Here is a 19,692-nt window from a genome sequence, read left to right on the forward strand (position 1 = left end):
TGACTCCGGTTTAATCTTACTAAACCAGCTCGAAATTTGCTTTTCTATATATAGTTTTAGATCCCAAAAATCCTAATGTATCTCATTTTCTCTCAAGACTTTATTTCATCTTGTAAAAGCTTGAACCTTTTAATCATTTTAAGGAAGTTCTTCATCTTAAATCTTGTTTCTCCTTCTCATAAACATGATTAGCCTTGAATCTCACATAGAGTTAAGGTTTCCCATGGAGATTAGAGAGTAGACACACATTGAATTCATGGGCTAGGGTGATTAGGGTGATTAAGTGAAGATCTAGGGTGTTTAGTGTTAGATCTATTGTTTCCTTGCTTGTCTACTATCCTTAATGCTAGATTAAAGTTGGCCTCTTTGATTTAGAGCTCTAGACATTTCCCACCCACAAGGTGTTTGATGAAATGTCTGAACCAAGTAGAGCTTGCTCTAAACTTGCCTTACACAAAGACCATTGTGTTAAGGGAGTTTAGATAGTTAATAGACTCATCCCTAATGATTGCTTAGATCTTTTAGGCTCAAAGACCTTTGGTGTCTAGTTGATTAAAGCAAATGAACATTCTTCTTGACCATAGAGCTTGTTTATTTGAGTGTTCTAGACTTAAGGAAGTGTTTGATTGTTAGCTTGCCACTCTAGCTTGGATCTTAGTCACCCAAAGTCAAGTTCCTAGTCCCATGGATTCTACCTTAGCATTTGATTGAAAGTTTAGTTCTTGCACTTATTTCTTGATAGGATTTGAGATCACCTTTGTTTATATTCTAGGATCTTAGCTTGTTACCATCATCCATCTTCATATATGCTTAGATTAAGATAGTTTGTGTATTCTTGGTGCTATAGATCACTAGTTCTCTGTGGTTCGACAACCTTTATATACTATCATTTGACTTGGGAGCATTGAAAACTTCCAATATCAATTCCAAGGTTGACGGAGTCTTCTGATCCCGGACCGGTTTGTAGATGAACCGATGTAGACCGGATGTAAACCTCCTTGCATTTCCTCTTGTACTTGTTGGACTTGTCTAGTACTTGGTTAAGTACTTGGTTATGGTCCATCCACATAATGAATATTATAACACTCCCCCTTGGATGCCATAACCATATGAGTTCGTAATATGCTTAATGTTGCCTCATTAAAACCTTACTAGGAAAACCCATTGGGATAAAACCATAGTTAAGGAAAAAGAGTACAACACATACTACTCCCCCTGATTTGAACATCACTTGCTGAATAGATGTTCATGGATTCTTACTTGAACAATCTTGTATTGTTCGGACATATCATGTCTCTCAGAATCCTGATGGTACTTTAGAAAATGTACCTCTTTGATATTGACCACTTTAGTACTTTAGATAAAATGTACTATTTTATACTCTGGTCGTTTGATTATGGTCCTTGACCAAATCACTCTTATATGCCTTTCCATAATATTGGTTAGCTAGTACTTTAGATCCTTTATATAATATGGATCATCATTATATCAAGTATGAGCTACTTAGCTCTTATGGACATGCCTTAGCTTTATGAGTATAATATTATTTGCCATAGACAACCTTATACATAGGTCATGTCGGTTAGATCATGATCCTTATTTACATATGTCCATAGATGATCAATGATTGATCTGAGACAATGGCAATCTTAGTGTGCCGGCAATTCGTACACATATATATATGGACGATTGGACTGATCTAGGCTGGACACGGTCATGACATAGAATTGATCTAATTGATCCTCAAATTTATGTCTAATGACATCCATGAACTACAGCTTTATCATGGACCAAACTTATAATATGGTCGGACCCGTTGGGTCGCATATGGATGCATAATGCGGTCCTACACCTTTTGTTCAAAAATGAACTTTGATCTTATAGCTTATCTTTATGATAGCTTATTCATTCATACCACAGCTTGGTTGGTTCATGCTGAGAATTTTGACCAACCATAAGTATTACCAAATTTGGCTAATTGGTGGTGATGGTCTATAACCTTTTAAGGTTTGATGAATAACCATTTAACCTATCTTAGGCTGGTTAGTATATCACAAGGAATTTAAAATTCCTCTATGGACTGATTTGAATTGTTCTTATAGAACTCTTTATTTGCTTACATGTAGCAATTTAATTCAGTCCATTGACAGCTTTAGGAAAATGCTGTTCATGAGAACTTCTTTTCTCATCTTATGATTCTGAGCTCAGTATATTTGGTAAACCTTTTAGGTACCAATAATATTATTATCATCCAGTGAGTCATATATAACATACTACATCTTTTGAATTTCTTCCAGGCATTATATGTAGTGACATATGTAGTATTATCCACCACTTTGGATTATATAGACCTCCCTTGGTCTGTCTCACGATTTTATCCTTCTTTCAGGATTTATTTATTCACTGGGCATCATATGGCGTTTACATATTCATGGCCAATTCAATACGCCTTTTCTAAGTCACTTTTAGAAACCCCACGTTTCTTTCTTTATTCATTATTATGAGTACTCTTGTGTGGGTTCATGATCCTCGATTCATTATTCATGTGCTACATATTCGCGCTTTTTCTATGAATGTATGTGTCGACACATTTATATATATATGGTTTCCTTCCAGACATCAAATAATTCACGAGATCTCATCATTATCAATGCCTTCAGTACCATGAGACCCGGCGTCCCGAACCCCCATAGTTGATACTGTCGGCATAGCCATTTTGGCCTTGTCTGGAAAGTCTATGACCTCGGTTTCTTTTTTGCACCTTTCTTTAATTTCCGAGGTCTTTTATCTTTGGTCTACCACGCTTCAGGCGTGTCATAAACTCAGTAGCAACTTGGTTGTGTCTTTAAGACATCAAAACCGTGTGGTGCTAAGCTGGGATGACATAGTCATTCTTTCTCGGGTCAATGTGTCTGGCATTTTATATTGCTATCATTGTAGCATATGGACGTCTATAAATGTTTTCTAATCCGAGGATCTTTGCCAAGACAATGATGGTTGATACCATTCTTTACCAGCTTACTACTTCTCTCCTTTCAAATGTTGGATATTAGGATTCATAAACTTTATGTAATCCTTGTTCCTTGGCCTATGATTAAATCACCCATTTGGCTCAAGGTTTCTTTTATGGAGAAAGTATATTCATAATATATATCCAACATATATTCCCAATCCTCCTTATGAGATTCTAAGATAATATGATCTTAGATGGCACATATATTTGTGGTGGATTTATTCATAATATCTTAATATGATATATGTCTGGACTCATGACCCGTATTAGTCTGAGGTGGGAATGATGCAAGTTAATTATCACTTATATGGCCATCTATAATATCTATGGCCTGATGCAAGTTAATCTTTTATAACTCATGATGTCCCCAAGCATATGGACTTTTGAACCTTATAGGTAATGGTCATAATATCATAAATTCAACCAATATGAAATATGGTTGTGTACCATGTTTCACGAATTTTAGTATGGTCATGTATCATGGGATTTGTCCTCACTCCCCCTCATGAACATACTCTAATTCGTGGTGCTTGGGACAATAAATTTCCTTGTGCATAGATATAAATTGCACAAACGTGAGATCGTATGGGATAGCTTTTGTGCCCTTTAAAATCTTTGCATCATAATTCAGATGGCTATGTATGGTAATGCCATCTAAGTGATAAGTTTCGTGGGTCAATCAAACATGATTATGATTGCCATGGCTATTTGCCTATTATCATATTGATCATTAGATCAATAGGGAATGTAGTCTCGACCATGTAGGCGATTTTAGGTACTCTTATTCTTTTTTGCCCATTGTTGGAAACCATATTTTCTTCTTAATTCAATGGGTCTTACAGGGTGAATATAATGCCTTTTAGGCAAAGCCTTGGTCGGACTTCTTTTCCTTTCTTTCAAGGAATGTCCAGTTGAGTTCAAGAGTATTTTATGCATCATAATAGAGCCTAGATGGCCGAGCGTGTCGTGCCATACTTATAACGGCTTCTCTGAACTCTTTGGAAAGTGATTTGGGGTATTAACCCACAATCATATTTATCTTGGCTCAAAGAAGGCCTATAGATATAGTAGGTAGTCTCTAGGACTTTTCCTTTGGCCTTGGGCATTTTCATAAATCATAAGGAATTCTTTCTTTCCTTTGCCCATAGTTTCAATATGTAGAACATTCATATAAATGTCTTTGAAACTTTGATAAATTCCACTTTGATTTATGTGGAATGTAATGCATCAGAGATTTTTAGATGTGTGCCTTTAAGCATCATGAGGTTGGACTAGCCATGACCTTGAAAATTATCTTTTGTCTATTAATGTAATGTGGCTTGGTCCACTATAGAGAACAAAGACAAAGTAAAATGATGTTGAAATCTAATTGGCCTTTATTAAGGCAATATGAAGTCTCGTATTCTAGTTGATCATTATTCTTATGGTCGAAATTATTCGCACCATCTAGATGGACCCAATGGGTCATAGGGTTTTATCCCTTTATGCTCTCCTGGTAGAGTTCAATAAGGTGTTTGGGAGTTTTACATCGGTTGGCCCAATGATTATTCATCCCATACTGATGATAAGCAGGTTTGGTCGAGGCCTGGGTTTTTAAACTCGGACTTATTTCCACGGACTTATACCCACGGCTAGGTTGATAACCTTGGCCTCGGCCTCGACTAATGTTGTGACTGTGGGTGATATCCACGCACACCCTTGCCATCTTCCATGGCCTTTCACATGGCCATGGTTTGACTCTTTCATATGGCTCTGTGGCCGTATATGCCTTAGGCAATGCCGTAAAATCCAGGAGGCCTCATCTCACTATTCCTCATGAGTAACTCATTGTTTTGCTTAGCAAGCAACAATCAAGAGATTAAATTTGCATATGTTGAGGAACCCTTTTCTCGGTATTATTGCTGAAGCAAAACATTGCTTGTGGAATGTAGAGAATTTCTTCTCTAACATGTCAGCATATGTGATAGTCTCTCCACACAGTTTCAACTTTGAGACTATCATGAATAGAGCCGAGTTATACTCATCCACAGACTTATAGTCTTGGGACTTTAGGTCCCTCAAATCATATAGGGCCTTTGGTAAGAGTACCATTATATGGTGATCATATCTGGATTTCAGTTCTATCCAAAGGTCCAGAGGATTCTCAATAGTGAGATGATCATTGAGACTTTCAGTAAGGTGATGGCGTATGATTAAAAAAATCGCCTTGTATCTATCTCAAAAGTGAGAATTTTAGATTCAATCACCATGATTTAGATTTCAAGATGATTTTCAATATCTGAATATTTAACATTGCTTTCAAGCATCAAGAATTTATGCAAGCAAATGTATATGATTTTCAATAATGCTTCCCCCCAAATCATATAATCTATTTGCTTTAAGCATTTTCTAGTATGACAATGATCAATTGATCACTGCATCTAGTGATCCTTTTAATTATATTTGGATTGATTATATATATGTATATAATTTCATATAGGGTTTCCAAGTCCTTTAGAATTTTGAATAAGGATCAATCATTATTATAGGATCAAGCAGGATCACAATGGTCAAAAGATAAATGCATGGATCAAGAACTAATCGGATGTTCTGTCCTAAGCATTGGACCAAAATAATATAAATGTGATTCTTAATGCAAGAGGATACTTGATTTTCATAAAATGAAACTAAAACCGAAGAATATTTGGATTTCAAAGATCATAAAATAATAATTGATTCCTTCCCCCTTTACCGGGTAAACCAAGACAAGAAAATTTATAATTTTCAGCAAACGTCTAAACCAAATTCAATTATATTTTCAATCAATTGGTTTCAAGGAAGGTTTATATTTTAATAAAAGCAAGCATGCTTAATTCTTAATAAAACTATATGACAAGAAGATGCATGGAAAATGATCAGTTCATGATATGGGAATGATCTAACAACTTACTTATCCATGTTTGATCGGATTAAAACAGGATTATAATTTCAATCAAAGCAAACATGCTAAGTTTAAAAGAAAACCGATTTGGTCTAATTATATGCAAGCAGTGTGAACCATTTAGATGCAAGCAATATGAATCATTTTAATTTATATGAACTATTATCAGGATTTTCAATGATATGCAAACATAAAATCAGTCTTAGTAATATGACAATTATGCATGGTCAGATTTTAACCAATATGACAATTGCATTCAAAGTTGGTTCAAGATGATTCAATTTTTTTTTACTAAACTTATGCTATCAAGTATGCAACAAGATTACTATATAATTTAATCATCAGTTTCAAGCATATAAAAGATCAATATTAACTATCAAATTATGTGATCAATATTCAGTATGAAATCTATTCAAGGTTGGTTCAATTATTTAGCTATCAACCTATATGATCAAATGATTTCATGCATATTTATTCTATCTTATGACATATCAATTTTTTTAAAAAACAAGACTATATGTTATAAAACTTTTATAAATATTTTCAGTCAAAGATATGCATTTATTAAAATCAAATATGCATTTATAAAAATCATAAAAATTTTAACAGTTACAAAGTAAACATCAATATCAAAGATATGCAATGAAGGGATTTAATTTCGATTTTATTTTGAGTTTGACTGGATTCATGGTTTTGATCTTTGGATTTTCGATTTTGCTGGTTGAAAAACCAAGCAAGAGGTTTAAGGGTTTTGATGGTATTGATAAACGACTTATACAACCTGCTGGAACAGCTGGTGATGCGAATGAACAAAGGTTTGATTATTGGTTTCAATCCTTTAGACAAATCCGGATTTAAGGCCGGATCATATAGAAGAAAGGTAGAGCCGATTTATGGCTTGCAAACCAGGAAGGGGATTTAGGATTTCACTTTTTATTTTATAAGAATTTTATAATCAAGATTCATATAGATCTTTAGATATTTTAATATGTTTTTGAGATACTTAGAACCTTTAGAGAATTATAACTTTTATGGATTCAACATAATTCAGAATCAAGTTTCTTATGGATCAATGGATCATAGAAACAAGATTAATATTATGGATTCATATAGATCCTTAGATTTCTTTTCAAATATAATGGTGTTCTTAGATTTTCTGGATAGATTAGTTTACCATTTTACACCACAAGAATCTGAATGGACCACCATGAGAGAGAGCTGATCCACGGATGAGCTAGTTGAGAGAGCGGTGGAGGAGCTCGCCGGAAAAACCATGAGTCGGCGGCGCGGATTGATTATGCGATTGAAGACGCGTCAGAGATCGGATCGACAAGCCGTCTTCGGCAACGGATTCTTCTCGTCTTGGGCTTCAGATTGATAGGTGGAACGTCGTCTGGTTCCACAGGGTTTGAGAGATACGGGGGTTTAAAGTTGCACCTGGATTTAGAATTTTGTGGCTGGAAAAGAGAGCTCCGGTGGAGAGAAACTTCTCAGGTGGAGAGCACATTCGTGCTGATAACGTGTTGTAATCTGTGTGAAATGTGGAGAGTGAATTGTGAGGAATGTTGTGTGTATTTCTCATTAGCAAACACCACATTATATAGTGGTTTGTACAAGGGTTTACAAATGCTTTACAAGGAAGTAAATCAATACATTAATTACATTAACTACGTTGATGTCATAGAGAAGACTTGGTCAAGGTGATGATTCCAAAGTTGACTGAGTCTTCTGATCCCGGACGGGTTTGTAGATGAACCGATGTAGACCGGATGTAAACCTCCTTGCACTTCCTCTTGTACTTGTTGGACTTGTCTAGTACTTGGTTAAGTACTTGGTTATGGTCCATCCACATAATGGATATTATAACACAAATGATTTTGTTCGTTATATTCTTAAACTTCATGATTATTATTACAATTATAAAAGTTTAAATTATAGAAAAAATTGTAGGGTTTATGGCAAACAAAATCTTTGGGCATGACTTCAAGCATATACGGTATACAATTCATCCCTAAAAAGGCATTGTGTTAAGAGCATTGAGGGTGGTAGGCTCAGTTTATACACAAATGAGTTTAAAAAGAAAGTTTATTTTATTCATAATCTTGGAGTACGTACAAATAACATGAAAAAAACACAATACAGAGTAAGCCATAGATTTGGCTTTTTTATTTATTTAAAGTTGAAAACCTTAATTATTCATGGCCAAAACCGGTTAGTTGTTTTTGGCGGCGTTTTCGAAAGACCAGCTCCAGATGTCGTGACGCTCAGGGGCACGTCCCATGGAACCGGCAAAACCGACGTAACTGTTTTGAAGAACAACATCATTGAGCTCTCTCGGACCTTGGATCAAAGGTCTCTTAGGCTTCTTCATGTTCTCAGGCGCGAGGGTAATAGTAATCCTATTGTCTCTGTTTCTGAACTCAACCCAAGCCGTGAACCTCTCTCCACTACTCAGGTTCACATCTATAAAGGACCAAACTTTCCTCTTCCCGACTCTTGTCTGAACCCAGTAACCAGCTTTCTCCGCGACGTTCGAAGTCATGGAGTTGATGTTGAGCCCGACGTGGTTGCCACTAATGTCTTGGAACTCTTTGTTCTGGAAAGTGTCGAACTCGACGGCGAAGAGGTGGTTCTCCGCATTCCCGTTGTTGGTTTTGTTGAGTATTCCGAGGAATCCACCGCCTGAAGCGCCGGAGTTGTCGGCGGTCGGGACGACGATGAAGGCGAGGCCTTGGCCGGAGTTTGGTTTGGTGCGAGGAGTGATGGAGAAAGTGAAAGAGGTTTCGAATGAGTAAGGGGCAGAGTCGTTGGAAGGCTTGAAAGGGATGGGGTTGATGTAGAGACCTTTGCCGTAAGAGAATGGGTTCTCGTCACGGGTCATGGACCATGCTCCGGATCGGTTTATACCGTCGGAGGCAGGACCAAGCTCTGCGTCTCCGAGGAACATCAAGTTGTCTCCATCGAAGGTTTTGAAGTTGAACTTAACGGCGAAAGCTGCTTGTGCTAAGAACAGAGCAAGAAAACAGAGTTTGTGAATCTGCATTGTGTGTGCCTTTTTTGTATTAGACTGAAGTGGAGAGAAAGATTGATTGATTGATTGATGATGAAAGATCTCAGGGTGGTAATGTGTTTATATAATAGTTTACGTAAGCCATCGAGTTTGAATAATCAAACTTGAAGGAAGCAATGTTCGACAATGGTCAAATAAATTAAGCCAAGTGGACGCGTCACAAACGCCGCCACAAAGGCCTAACAGTGAAGTTGGCCTACTTGGCTACTAGATAGATGTCTTTCAGTGAACCATCCTTATCGTTTTGCTAATGTTGGTAATTGTTTTGTATGTAGTAATAACCTGATTCTGTTACGTGAATTCTTGTCTCCTTTCTCTACGAAACATTAATGCATCTGACATGTTGATCATTGTTCTTCGCCTCGGATGTGTCTTTTTCCGGTACGTGGATACAATAGTTTGTTAAATTTTGTTTTGTAAACAGTTTTCTTAATATTAGATGATTTTATACGTAAATTTGAGGTTTGGATTTGATTTATGCTATAAATAGAACTACACTTTGATGACTATTTTAGTTTATAACATTTATAGTTGTTTTCGGTTAGTATATGTTTGACTTTGTTTATAAGTAATATAGTTACTTTTTTTGAATTCTTTTTTTTTTAAAAGTAATATAGTTATTGTATTGTTGATTTGTTGTTTTTTTTACAGAAAAAAAGATATTGTATGGCGCATGGAGTATACAACCCACAAGATTTATGAATTCGACTAGCGTCTAATGACCGCTTCGAAAATCTGAGCATTATTCGGCAGAGTACCCGCTGAAGATATCCAGAGGAATTTGTGATCATCCCATGTTAAGTCATCAGTGATCACGAACAGTAGATCTGGGTTTCTCCGTATTAGATCTAAAAGTCTTTCAAAATAATCATCACAAATCTGCGAAAAATAATTTCGAACCCTCGAACTTACAGATAACAGGAAGAAACACATACCACTCGCGTGGTTAAAAAACATATTTTTGTTTTATAGAGCTCTTGCTTCCAACGACAACTCTTTTTCTCAGATATCCAATAATAAAAGATACAAATAAGTTTTTTATGTGCATGGCCGGTTTTCAAATTTTAGGGCTGTAAACAAGTTAAAAGAAATAATTTAATAATTTAGAGGCCTAATCTTTTTTTATAAATTTGGAAATTTACATCTATATATTTTTTTTTCAGTTTGAAGCAAATGTTTTATTAGGTTTGGTCCAGAACCGACCATATTTACGTGGAACACAAGATTACCAGATTCGAACAATGAATCTCGAAAGATTATATATATAAGATTTGGTTCGGTTTAACACTCACTAACAAACCAAACCAAACCAACCCGAATATAGCTCAAAAACAAAGTAGTAAAAGTAAAACAGAGTTTTGTAAATTTGCAACTGTTTAATAGCAATACATAGAACTCGAATTTTCAAAGAACAAACAAATTGTCAAATTAAAGATGCAGAGATGCCACCAGCACCATGGCTTGCGAAGAAACGGACCTATTGTGTTTCAAGGGACGTGGTTTATCTTATATAATTGGGTTGGGGTAATAATTGATCTCGTTATCTATATTTCTTGTCCCATTTCTTAATGGAACAACTTTTAAATTCGTACCTCGTGTATCTACGACACTCCACGTTTGTAGTCTCCTGCATGGGAAAGCATATTATATTATTCGCCGTTTATTATATTTATATTTTAGTTTGAAATTGAATATATGGCTTCAAGCAGTGCTGCGCCTACTTGAAGGAAAACAGACACATTCGCTCAGAGCATCTTTATTTAAAATCAAACCTAAGGAAATGGCATATTTACAATGTTTTGAATTTGTGGTTTATTGATCTAAGAAATGCTTTTGTTTTTGCTAAGTTTGCTTATGTTTCTGCAATTTGTGTTTCTGAACTCATGCTCCCGGCCGCTAAAAACCAATAAACTTGTAACCAATAAACCATTTTAAATAAAATTTTCCAAGCACATATAAATTCATTGTCTAGCAAAATTAGCAATGGATATGCATAACCAATTTTATTATGCTAATACATTGTTTAGCAAACTTAGCAATGTATTATTTTCTTTACATAATCTATTCATTTTAATCTATTTCTCTTATAAATTTATTTTTATCTATTATTTTACTATGATTATTTGACAATTTCCCAAGCACATCAATTTTTTATACAAATATAGTTTATAACTATATTTAAATTTCTATAGTGATTAAACTATAAATCAACAAATGATTTTGTTCGTTATATTCTTAAACTTCATGATTATTATTATAAAAGTTCAAATTATAGAAAAAATTGTTTGGTTTATGGCAAACAAAATCTTTAGGCATGACTTCAAGCATATATAGTATACAATTCATCCCTAAAAAGGCATTGTGTTAAGAGCTTTGAGGGTGGTAGGCTTCAAAGAAAGATCATCCAGTTATACACAAATGAGTTTAAAAATAAAGTTTATTTTATTCATAATCTCAGAGTACGTACAAATAACATGAAAAAAAATACAATACAGAGTAAGCCATAGATTTGGCTTTTTTATTTGTTTAAAGTTGTAAACCTTAATTATTCATGGCCAAAACCGGTTTAGTTGTTTTTGGCGGCATTTTCGAAAGACCAGCTCCAGATGTCGTGACGCTCAGGGGCACGTCCCATGGAACCAGCAAAACCGACGTAACTGTTTTGGAGAACAACATCATTGAGCTCTCTGGGACCTTGGATCAAAGGTCTCTTAGGCTTCTTCATGTTCTCAGGAGCGAGCGTAATAGTAATCCTATTGTCTTTGTTTCTGAACTCAACCCAAGCCGTGAACCTCTCTCCACTACTCAGGTTCACATCTTTAAAGGACCAAACCTTCCTCTTCCCGACCCTCGTCTGTACCCAGTAACCAGCTGTCTCCGCGACGTTCGAAGTCATGGAGTTGATGTTGAGCCCGACGTGGTTACCACTAATGTCTTGGAACTCTTTGTTCTGGAAAGTGTCGAACTCGACGGCGAAGAGGTGGTTTTCCGCATTCCCGTTGTTGGTTTTGTTGAGCATTCCGAGGAATCCACCGCCTGAGGCGCCGGAGTTATCGGCGGTTGGGACGACGATGAAGGCGAGGCCTTGGCCGGAGTTTGGTTTGGTGCGAGGAGTGATGGAGAAAGTGAAAGAGGTTTCGAATGAGTAAGGGGCAGAGTCGTTGGAAGGCTTGAAAGGGATGGGGTTGATGTAGAGACCTTTGCCGTGAGAGAATGGGTTCTCGTCACGGGTCATGGACCAGGCTCCGGATCGGTTTATACCGTCGGAGGAGGGACCAAGCTCTGCGTCTCCGAGGAACATCAAGTTGTCTCCATCGAAGGTTTTGAAGTTGAACTTAACGGCGAAAGCTGCTTGTGCTAAGAACAGAGCAAGAAAACAGAGTTTGTGAATCTGCATTGTGTGTGCCTTTTTTGTATTAGACTGAAGTGGAGAGAAGATTGATTGATTGATTGATGATGAAAGATCTCAGGGTGGTAATGTGTTTATATAATAGTTTACGTAAGCCATCGAGTTTGAATAATCAAACTTGAAGGAAGCAATGTTCGAAAATGGTCAAATAAATTAAGCCAAGTGGACGCGTCACAAACGCCGCCACAAAGGCCTAACAGTGAAGTTGGCCTACTTGGCTACTAGATAGATGTCTTTCAGTGAACCATCCTTTTCGTTTTGCTAATGTTGGTAATTGTTTTGTATGTAGTAATAACCAGATTCTGTTACGTGAATTATTGTCTCCTTTCTCTACGAAACATTAATGCATCTGTTGACATGTTGATCATTGTTCTTCGCCTCGGATGTGTCTTTTTCCGGTACGTGGATACAATAGTTTGTTAAATTTCGTTTTGTAAACAGTTTTCTTAATATTAGATGATTTTATACGTAAATTTGAGGTTTGGATTTGATTTATGCTATAAATAGAACTACACTTTGATGACTATTTTAGTTTATAACATTTATAGTTGTTTTCGGTTAGTATATGTTTGACTTTGTTTATAAGTAATATAGTTACTTTTTTGAATTCTTTTTTTTTTTGAAAAAGTAATATAGTTATTGTATTGTTGATTTGTTGTGTTTTTACAGAAAAAAAGATATTGTATGGCGCATGGAGTATACAACCCACAAGATTTAAGAATTCGACTAGCGCCTAATGAACGTTTCAAAAATCTGAGTATTATTCGGCAGAGTACCCGCTGAAGGTGTCCAGAGGAATTTGTGATCATCTCATGTTAAGTCATCAGTGGTCACGAACAGTAGATCTAGGCTTCTCCGTATTAGATCTAAAAATCCTTCAAAATAATCACCACAAATCTGCGAAAAGTAATTTCGAACCTTCGAATTTACAGATAACAGGAAGAAACGCATACCACTCGCATGGTTAAAAAAATATATTTTTGTTTTATAGAGCTCTTGCTTCCAACGACAACTCTTTTTCTCAGATATCCAATAATAAAAGATACAAATAAGTTTTTTATGTGCACGGCCGGTTTTCAAATTTTAGGGCTGTAAACAAGTTAAAAGAAATAATTTAGAGGCCTAATCTTTTTTTCTAAATTTGGAAATTTACATCTATATATTTTTTTTCAGTTTGAAGCAAATGTTTTATTAGGGTTGGTCCAGAACCGACCATATTTACGTGGAACACAAGATTACCAGATTCGAACAATGAATCTAGAAAGATTATATATATAAGATTTGGTTCGGTTTAACACTCTCTAACAAACCAAACCAAACCAACCCGGATATAGCTCAAAAACAAAGTAGTAAAAGTAAAACAGAGTTTTGTAAATTGCAACTGTTTAATAGCAAGACATCGAACTCGAATTTTCAAAGAACAAACAAATTGTCAAATTAAAGATGCAGAGATGCCACCAGCACCATGGCTTGCGAAGAAACGGACCTACTGTGTTTCAAGGGACGTGGTTTATCTTATATAATTGGGTTGGGGTAATAATTGATCTCGTTATCTATATTTCTTGTCCCATTTCTTAATGGAACAACTTTTAAATTCGTACCTCGTGTATCTACGACACTCCACGTTTGTAGTCTCCTGCATGGGAAAGCATATTATATTATTCGCCGTTTATTATATTTATATTTTAGTTTGAAACTGAATATACAGTTTACAAAAAAAAAAATTGAAATTGAATATATGGCTTCAAGCAGTGCTGCGCCTACTTGAAGGAAAACAGACACATTCGCTCAGAGCATCTTTATTTAAAATCAAACCTAAGGAAATGGCATATTTACAATGTTTTGAATTTGTGGTTTATTGATCTAAGAAATGCTTTTGTTTTTGCTAAGTTTGCTTATGTTTCTGCAATTTGTGTTTCTGAACTCATGCTCCCGGCCGCTAAAAACCAATAAATTTGTAACCAATAAACCATTTTAAATAAAATTTTCCAAGCACATATAAATTCATTGTCTAGCAAAATTAGCAATGGATATGCATAACCAATTTTATTATGCTAATACATTGTTTAGCAAACTTAGCAATGTATTATTTTCTTTACATAATCTATTCATTTTAATCTATTTCTCTTATAAATTTATTTTTATCTATTATTTTACTATGATTATTTGGCAATTTCCCAAGCACATCAATTTTTATACAAATATAGTTTATAACTATATTTAAATTTCTATAGTGATTAAACTATAAATCAACAAATGATTTTGTTCGTTATATTCTTAAACTTCATGATTATTATTATAAAAGTTCAAATTATAGAAAAAATTGTTTGGTTTATGGCAAACAAAATCTTTAGGCATGACTTCAAGCATATATAGTATACAATTCATCCCTAAAAAGGCATTGTGTTAAGAGCTTTGAGGGTGGTAGGCTTCAAAGAAAGATCATCCAGTTATACACAAATGAGTTTAAAAATAAAGTTTATTTTATTCATAATCTCAGAGTACGTACAAATAACATGAAAAAAATACAATACAGAATAAGCCACAGATTTGGCTTTTTTATTTGTTTAAAGTTGTAAACCTTAATTATTCATGGCCAAAACCGGTTTAGTTGTTCTTGGCGGCGTTTTCGAAAGACCAGCTCCAGATGTCGTGACGCTCAGGGGCACGTCCCATTGAACCAGCAAAACCGACGTAACTGTTTTGAAGAACAACATCATTGAGCTCTCTCGGACCTTGGATCAAAGGTCTCTTAGGCTTCTTCATGTTCTCAGGCGCGAGCGTAATAGTAATCCTGTTGTCTTTGTTTCTGAACTCAACCCAAGCCGTGAACCTCTCTCCGCTACTCAGGTTCACATCTTTAAAAGACCAAACTTTCCTCTTCCCGACTCTTGTCTGAACCCAGTAACCAGCTTTCTCCGCGACGTTAGAAGTCATGGAGTTGATGTTGAGCCCGACGTGGTTGCCACTAATGTCTTGGAACTCTTTGTTCTGGAAAGTGTCGAACTCGACGGCGAAGAGGTGGTTCTCCGCGTTCCCGTTGTTGGTTCTGTTGAGCATTCCGAGGAATCCACCGCCTGAGGCGCCGGAGTTATCGGCGGTTGGGACGACGATGAAGGCGAGGCCTTGGCCGGAGTTTGGTTTGGTGCGAGGAGTGATGGAGAAAGTGAAAGAGGTTTCGAATGAGTAAGGGGCAGAGTCGTTGGAAGGCTTGAAAGGGATGGGGTTGATGTAGAGACCTTTGCCGTGAGAGAATGGGTTCTCGTCACGGGTCATGGACCAGGCTCCGGATCGGTTTATACCGTCGGAGGCAGGACCAAGCTCTGCGTCTCCGAGGAACATCAAGTTGTCTCCATCGAAGGTTTTGAAGTTGAACTTAACGGCAAAGGCTGCTTGAGCTAAGAACAGAGCAATAAAACAGAGTTTGTGAATCTGCATTGTGTTTGTTTTTTTTTGTATTAGACTGAAGTGGAGAGAAGATTGATTGATTGATTGATGATGAAAGATCTCAGGGTGGTAATGTGTTTATATAATAGTTTACGTAAGCCATCGAGTTTGAATAATCAAACTTGAAGGAAGCAATGTTCGAAAATGGTCAAATAAACTAAGCCAAGTGGACGCGTTGCAGACGCCGCCACAAGGGCCTAGCAGTGAAGTTGGACCTACTAAGATGCCTTTCAATCAATGAACCATCATTATCCTTTTGCTAATTATAGTCATTGTTTTTTTGGTAATAATTGATTTTATTACGTAGTTTTCTTGTCCCCTTTCTCTACGAAACATTGTGTGAATTCATGACTCATGTATAAATCTAAGATATTGACATCTTGTTCATTATTACTCTTCGCCTGTTTGATTGATGCGTGATGTATCTTTTCCAGTACGTGGATACCTCATACAAGAGTTTATTTGGTGATATCAACTATTATGAACATTTAACAAGAAACTCTAATCGTCTGAGGCCGTCTTAGCTCAGTGGTAGAGCGCGTGACTTTTAATCCCGTGGCCGTGGGTTTGATCCCCACAGACGGCGGTTTGTATCTGTACTTTTTTTTCAAAATTAAAGAGAAGAAGAAATACATTTAACTAAGACCATCTCCAATTCAAACCTATTTTTTACTCTATAATTCTCACAAAATAGAATAATTCTGTTTTAGAGTAAGTTTTGTTCCAATTATTCACTCTATAATAGAAATTCTCTATTTTTGTGAGAATTATAGTGCAAAAAATAGTTATGGGTTAGAGATATTCTAAGACATCAAATATTAATTAACTGAACAAGTTTGAGAATTAGGAAGAGGAGCTCGACAACTAAGACTAGCGTTCCTTCTCTTTTTCAGTTCCATAATGAAGGGGGAGCTCAACCGGTCAACCCAACCTGTGGTTCAGGAAGTTTGTTAGAGGTGTGGATTCCATCTATGACTCCAGTTCAAAGGAAAAAAAAAGAACTCTCGTGGATGATGCTCCCAGGAGCTGACCTTTTTGCTAGCAGTCCCTTTTCATGATGTGCGTACAATGGATGCTATAGAAAGGTTTGTCTTCTCTACGATTTTGGTACCTTCTTTAATGATTGATGTACTTACTTATTAGTCTCATGAGAGAAGGGGTCTACTTGTTACCGTGTGTTGATGTAAAGATGTCCGCCCTGAAGTAGTCGCTGACGTAGTTGCTGAAGCAGACGTCGTAGTGAGTGGTGAAGACCATGTGGAGTCAAGGTGCTGAGCTGGAGTCGTGTAGACTTAGAGAGCAAGGGAGTATCTTGGAGAAAAGGCAATGAGGAATAAACTTGAGGAGCAAGTTTATGACTTAAACGAAGAGGAATAAGTGCATTCCAAGAAAAGGAAAGTTGCACTTATTGATATGGAAGATGTCCATATTGTTGTTCCTTGGAGACTAGGATTTCGGGAACGTGGAGTTAGTATAAGATAGCTATGTAGTCGTCTGTAGAGAGACAGAGACACATAGGCTGATCTTATAGAGAGAGAGAGAAGCTCTTGGAGGTGCTCTGGATCGTGCTGAAGCAGTGGCTGAAGTACTTGACGGAGGAGAGACATAAGCTAGGGTTGCTTAGGAATTGTTCAGTGGCGTGTGTTAGGGTGTAACACTAGACGTGTAAAGCTGATTAAGCATAGCTTGTAATAGGGTTTACAAGGCGATTTCTAATAAGAGCAATTGGTGTTTGCTTGTGTATTGTCTCTCTTGATTTATCTTCTGCAGTACTATTGTTTGTGTCGTCTTTGCACTTACAAGTGATATCAGAGCGGGTCACCTAAGTTACAGGTGTGATCCTAGAGGTGAAGATGGACACGGTTATTTCTGTGCAGAAGGCAATCGTGTTGAAAGCGGACCAGTATAGTCATTGGAAGGCTCATGAAGCAGTTGATTCGAGGAATCAATGAAGATGCGTGGACAGCTATGGAGACTGGTTGGGAGGAGCCCACCATAGTCACAGCAAATGGGAATAAGCCTAAGCGAAAGGAGGATTGGTCAGAGGCAGAGCGCAATGCATCAAAATTTAATGCAAAGGCGCTTTCGACGATTTTCGGAGCTGTTGAAGTAGAGCAGTTCCAGCTGATTCAGGGGAGTACTTCAGCTAAAGAGGTGTGGGAGATCCTGCTGAATTCGTTTGAAGGAGATGACAGTGTCAAGAGGACAAGTCTGGATCATCTTGGGTCGCAGTTTGAGAATCTGAAGTGGTCAGATGCGGATACGGTGGCGAGCTTCAGTGCCAAACTCAGTGCTATGGCGCATGAAGCATGTGTACTTGGAAAGAAGTACAAGGAGAAGAAGCTGGTGAAGAAGTTGCTACGCTGTCTTCCAGCAAGGTTTGGAGCTCAGAAGGCGGTCCTAAATATGACTGCAAACACGGATGAGCTCAAGTTTGACAAGGTTGTGGGTATGCTGAAGGCGGAAGGGATGGAGATAAGCAGTGGCTCGGTGTCTACATCAGGAGGTACGCCAGGGAGTATAGCCCTTGTAGCTGACAAAGAAGTTGATAGACTTCGGAAGGTTGAAGATGCCTTGGGGTGGATAGTCAGGATTCTTGGAAAGAGGATGAATCACCCTGAGGAGATGAAACAATATGGTCGCCAGGGAGGTGATCGTGGGAATGGCATAAGGAGAGGAAATCTCAGATGCTATGTGTGTGAAGGATTTGGTCATATAAGGGCTGACTGTCCGGTGGTACGCCGAAGAGAGCTAAAGTGCTCTGAGTGTAGAGGTGTTGGACACACACGGCGTGAATGTCCAAACTCAAAAAAGGGAAAAAGAGTTTCATCGCAGTCGTCTGATGAGTCAGAGTCTGAAGAAGATGAAAATGTGTTGAAGAATATGGTTGCGTTTGGTGCACGCAAGGTGGGATCTAGTAAATCCTCTGATTCAGATCTCAGTACAGTTGATGAGAAGTATCACGTGCTGCTTAACAAGTAGTTGAGGGTCAAGGATCAGAATCTGAGATTGGAGGATATGGTTCTGAAGCAGAACGAGCTGCTTGAAGAACTTCGTGAAGAACTTGCGGCTGTGAATGAGAAATATGAGTCTCTTGAGCAGAAGGTTAGCAAGGTGAAGAAAGTTGCTACTGGAGAAGTACAACAGAAGGGGCTGTCACATTTCGTGCATGGGAGCACATCAAAAAGTGGAACCAAAGAAGCTTGTCAGGAAGTACGTCGGGACGTGCGACAAGGAGTACGGCAGGAAGTACTACAGCGCGGAGCTGTGGGTAACAAGCCGAAAGTGGTACATCAATGCAGCAACATGAAGTCCAGACAGGAGGGTCTGAAGCATGGGCGTGCAGCTGGTACGAGAAAGGAGGCTGATAGGTGCATCAGCAACTGTGTCAGCCAAAGAAGAAGCAACATCGGGTGTGCTGTTGGTTCTGTGGGAAGGTTGGACACAAGAAGGTGGAGTGTTTTGCTCGTGAGAAAAGCAGAAACATGGCCAAGAGGGTGAACAAGGCGTTCACTAAACCCAAGAGGGTTGAAGAGGTGTATGTAGCCAAGAGTGGCTTACTTGATGAGATCAAGGAGAAGACATCAGAAGATAGATGCAGCTCTGGTAGGAGTGATCTTGAGGAAGATCAAGAAGCATCAAGTCTGGAGCTAGGACACAGAGTTGTCCGTAGCACAAAGGGGAAAGAGATTGAAGTGCGTCAGGAAATGATGCGAGAGAATCTTCAGGAGGGTGATAGCGAAATCACTCCAAGGCTATAGCAACGAGTGCAGAGGGCACTCGGGGTGGTTGAGAAGAGGTTCATGGTCAAGGAGACGACGCATGAAGGAAGC

At 37.6% G+C, this 19,692-nt stretch overlaps 3 protein-coding genes and 1 non-coding gene across 4 annotated transcripts; 1 reads left to right on the forward strand and 3 right to left on the reverse strand.

The window, feature by feature from the left end:
* Positions 1–8,004: 8,004 nt before the first annotated feature.
* On the reverse strand, positions 8,005–9,041 carry LOC108857102 (lectin-like protein At3g16530). Its single transcript, XM_018631033.2, has one exon. The coding sequence runs from the start codon at positions 8,974–8,976 to the stop codon at positions 8,146–8,148; it is 831 nt and encodes a 276-aa protein (XP_018486535.1). The 5' UTR covers positions 8,977–9,041; the 3' UTR covers positions 8,005–8,145.
* A 2,383-nt stretch (positions 9,042–11,424) lies between these two features.
* Positions 11,425–12,462, reverse strand: LOC108857704 (lectin-like protein At3g16530). Its single transcript, XM_018631715.2, has one exon. The coding sequence runs from the start codon at positions 12,398–12,400 to the stop codon at positions 11,570–11,572; it is 831 nt and encodes a 276-aa protein (XP_018487217.1). The 5' UTR covers positions 12,401–12,462; the 3' UTR covers positions 11,425–11,569.
* A 2,415-nt stretch (positions 12,463–14,877) lies between these two features.
* On the reverse strand, positions 14,878–15,924 carry LOC108860299 (lectin-like protein At3g16530). Its single transcript, XM_018634197.2, has one exon. The coding sequence runs from the start codon at positions 15,848–15,850 to the stop codon at positions 15,020–15,022; it is 831 nt and encodes a 276-aa protein (XP_018489699.2). The 5' UTR covers positions 15,851–15,924; the 3' UTR covers positions 14,878–15,019.
* Positions 15,925–16,373: 449 nt separating this feature from the next.
* TRNAK-UUU (transfer RNA lysine (anticodon UUU)) lies at positions 16,374–16,445 on the forward strand. The gene has a single exon. It is a non-coding gene; the product is annotated as a tRNA-Lys (tRNA).
* Positions 16,446–19,692: the final 3,247 nt, after the last annotated feature.

This window comes from Raphanus sativus, chromosome 5, assembly GCF_000801105.2.
Source record: "Raphanus sativus cultivar WK10039 chromosome 5, ASM80110v3, whole genome shotgun sequence".
Classification (NCBI taxonomy): Eukaryota; Viridiplantae; Streptophyta; class Magnoliopsida; order Brassicales; family Brassicaceae; genus Raphanus; species Raphanus sativus.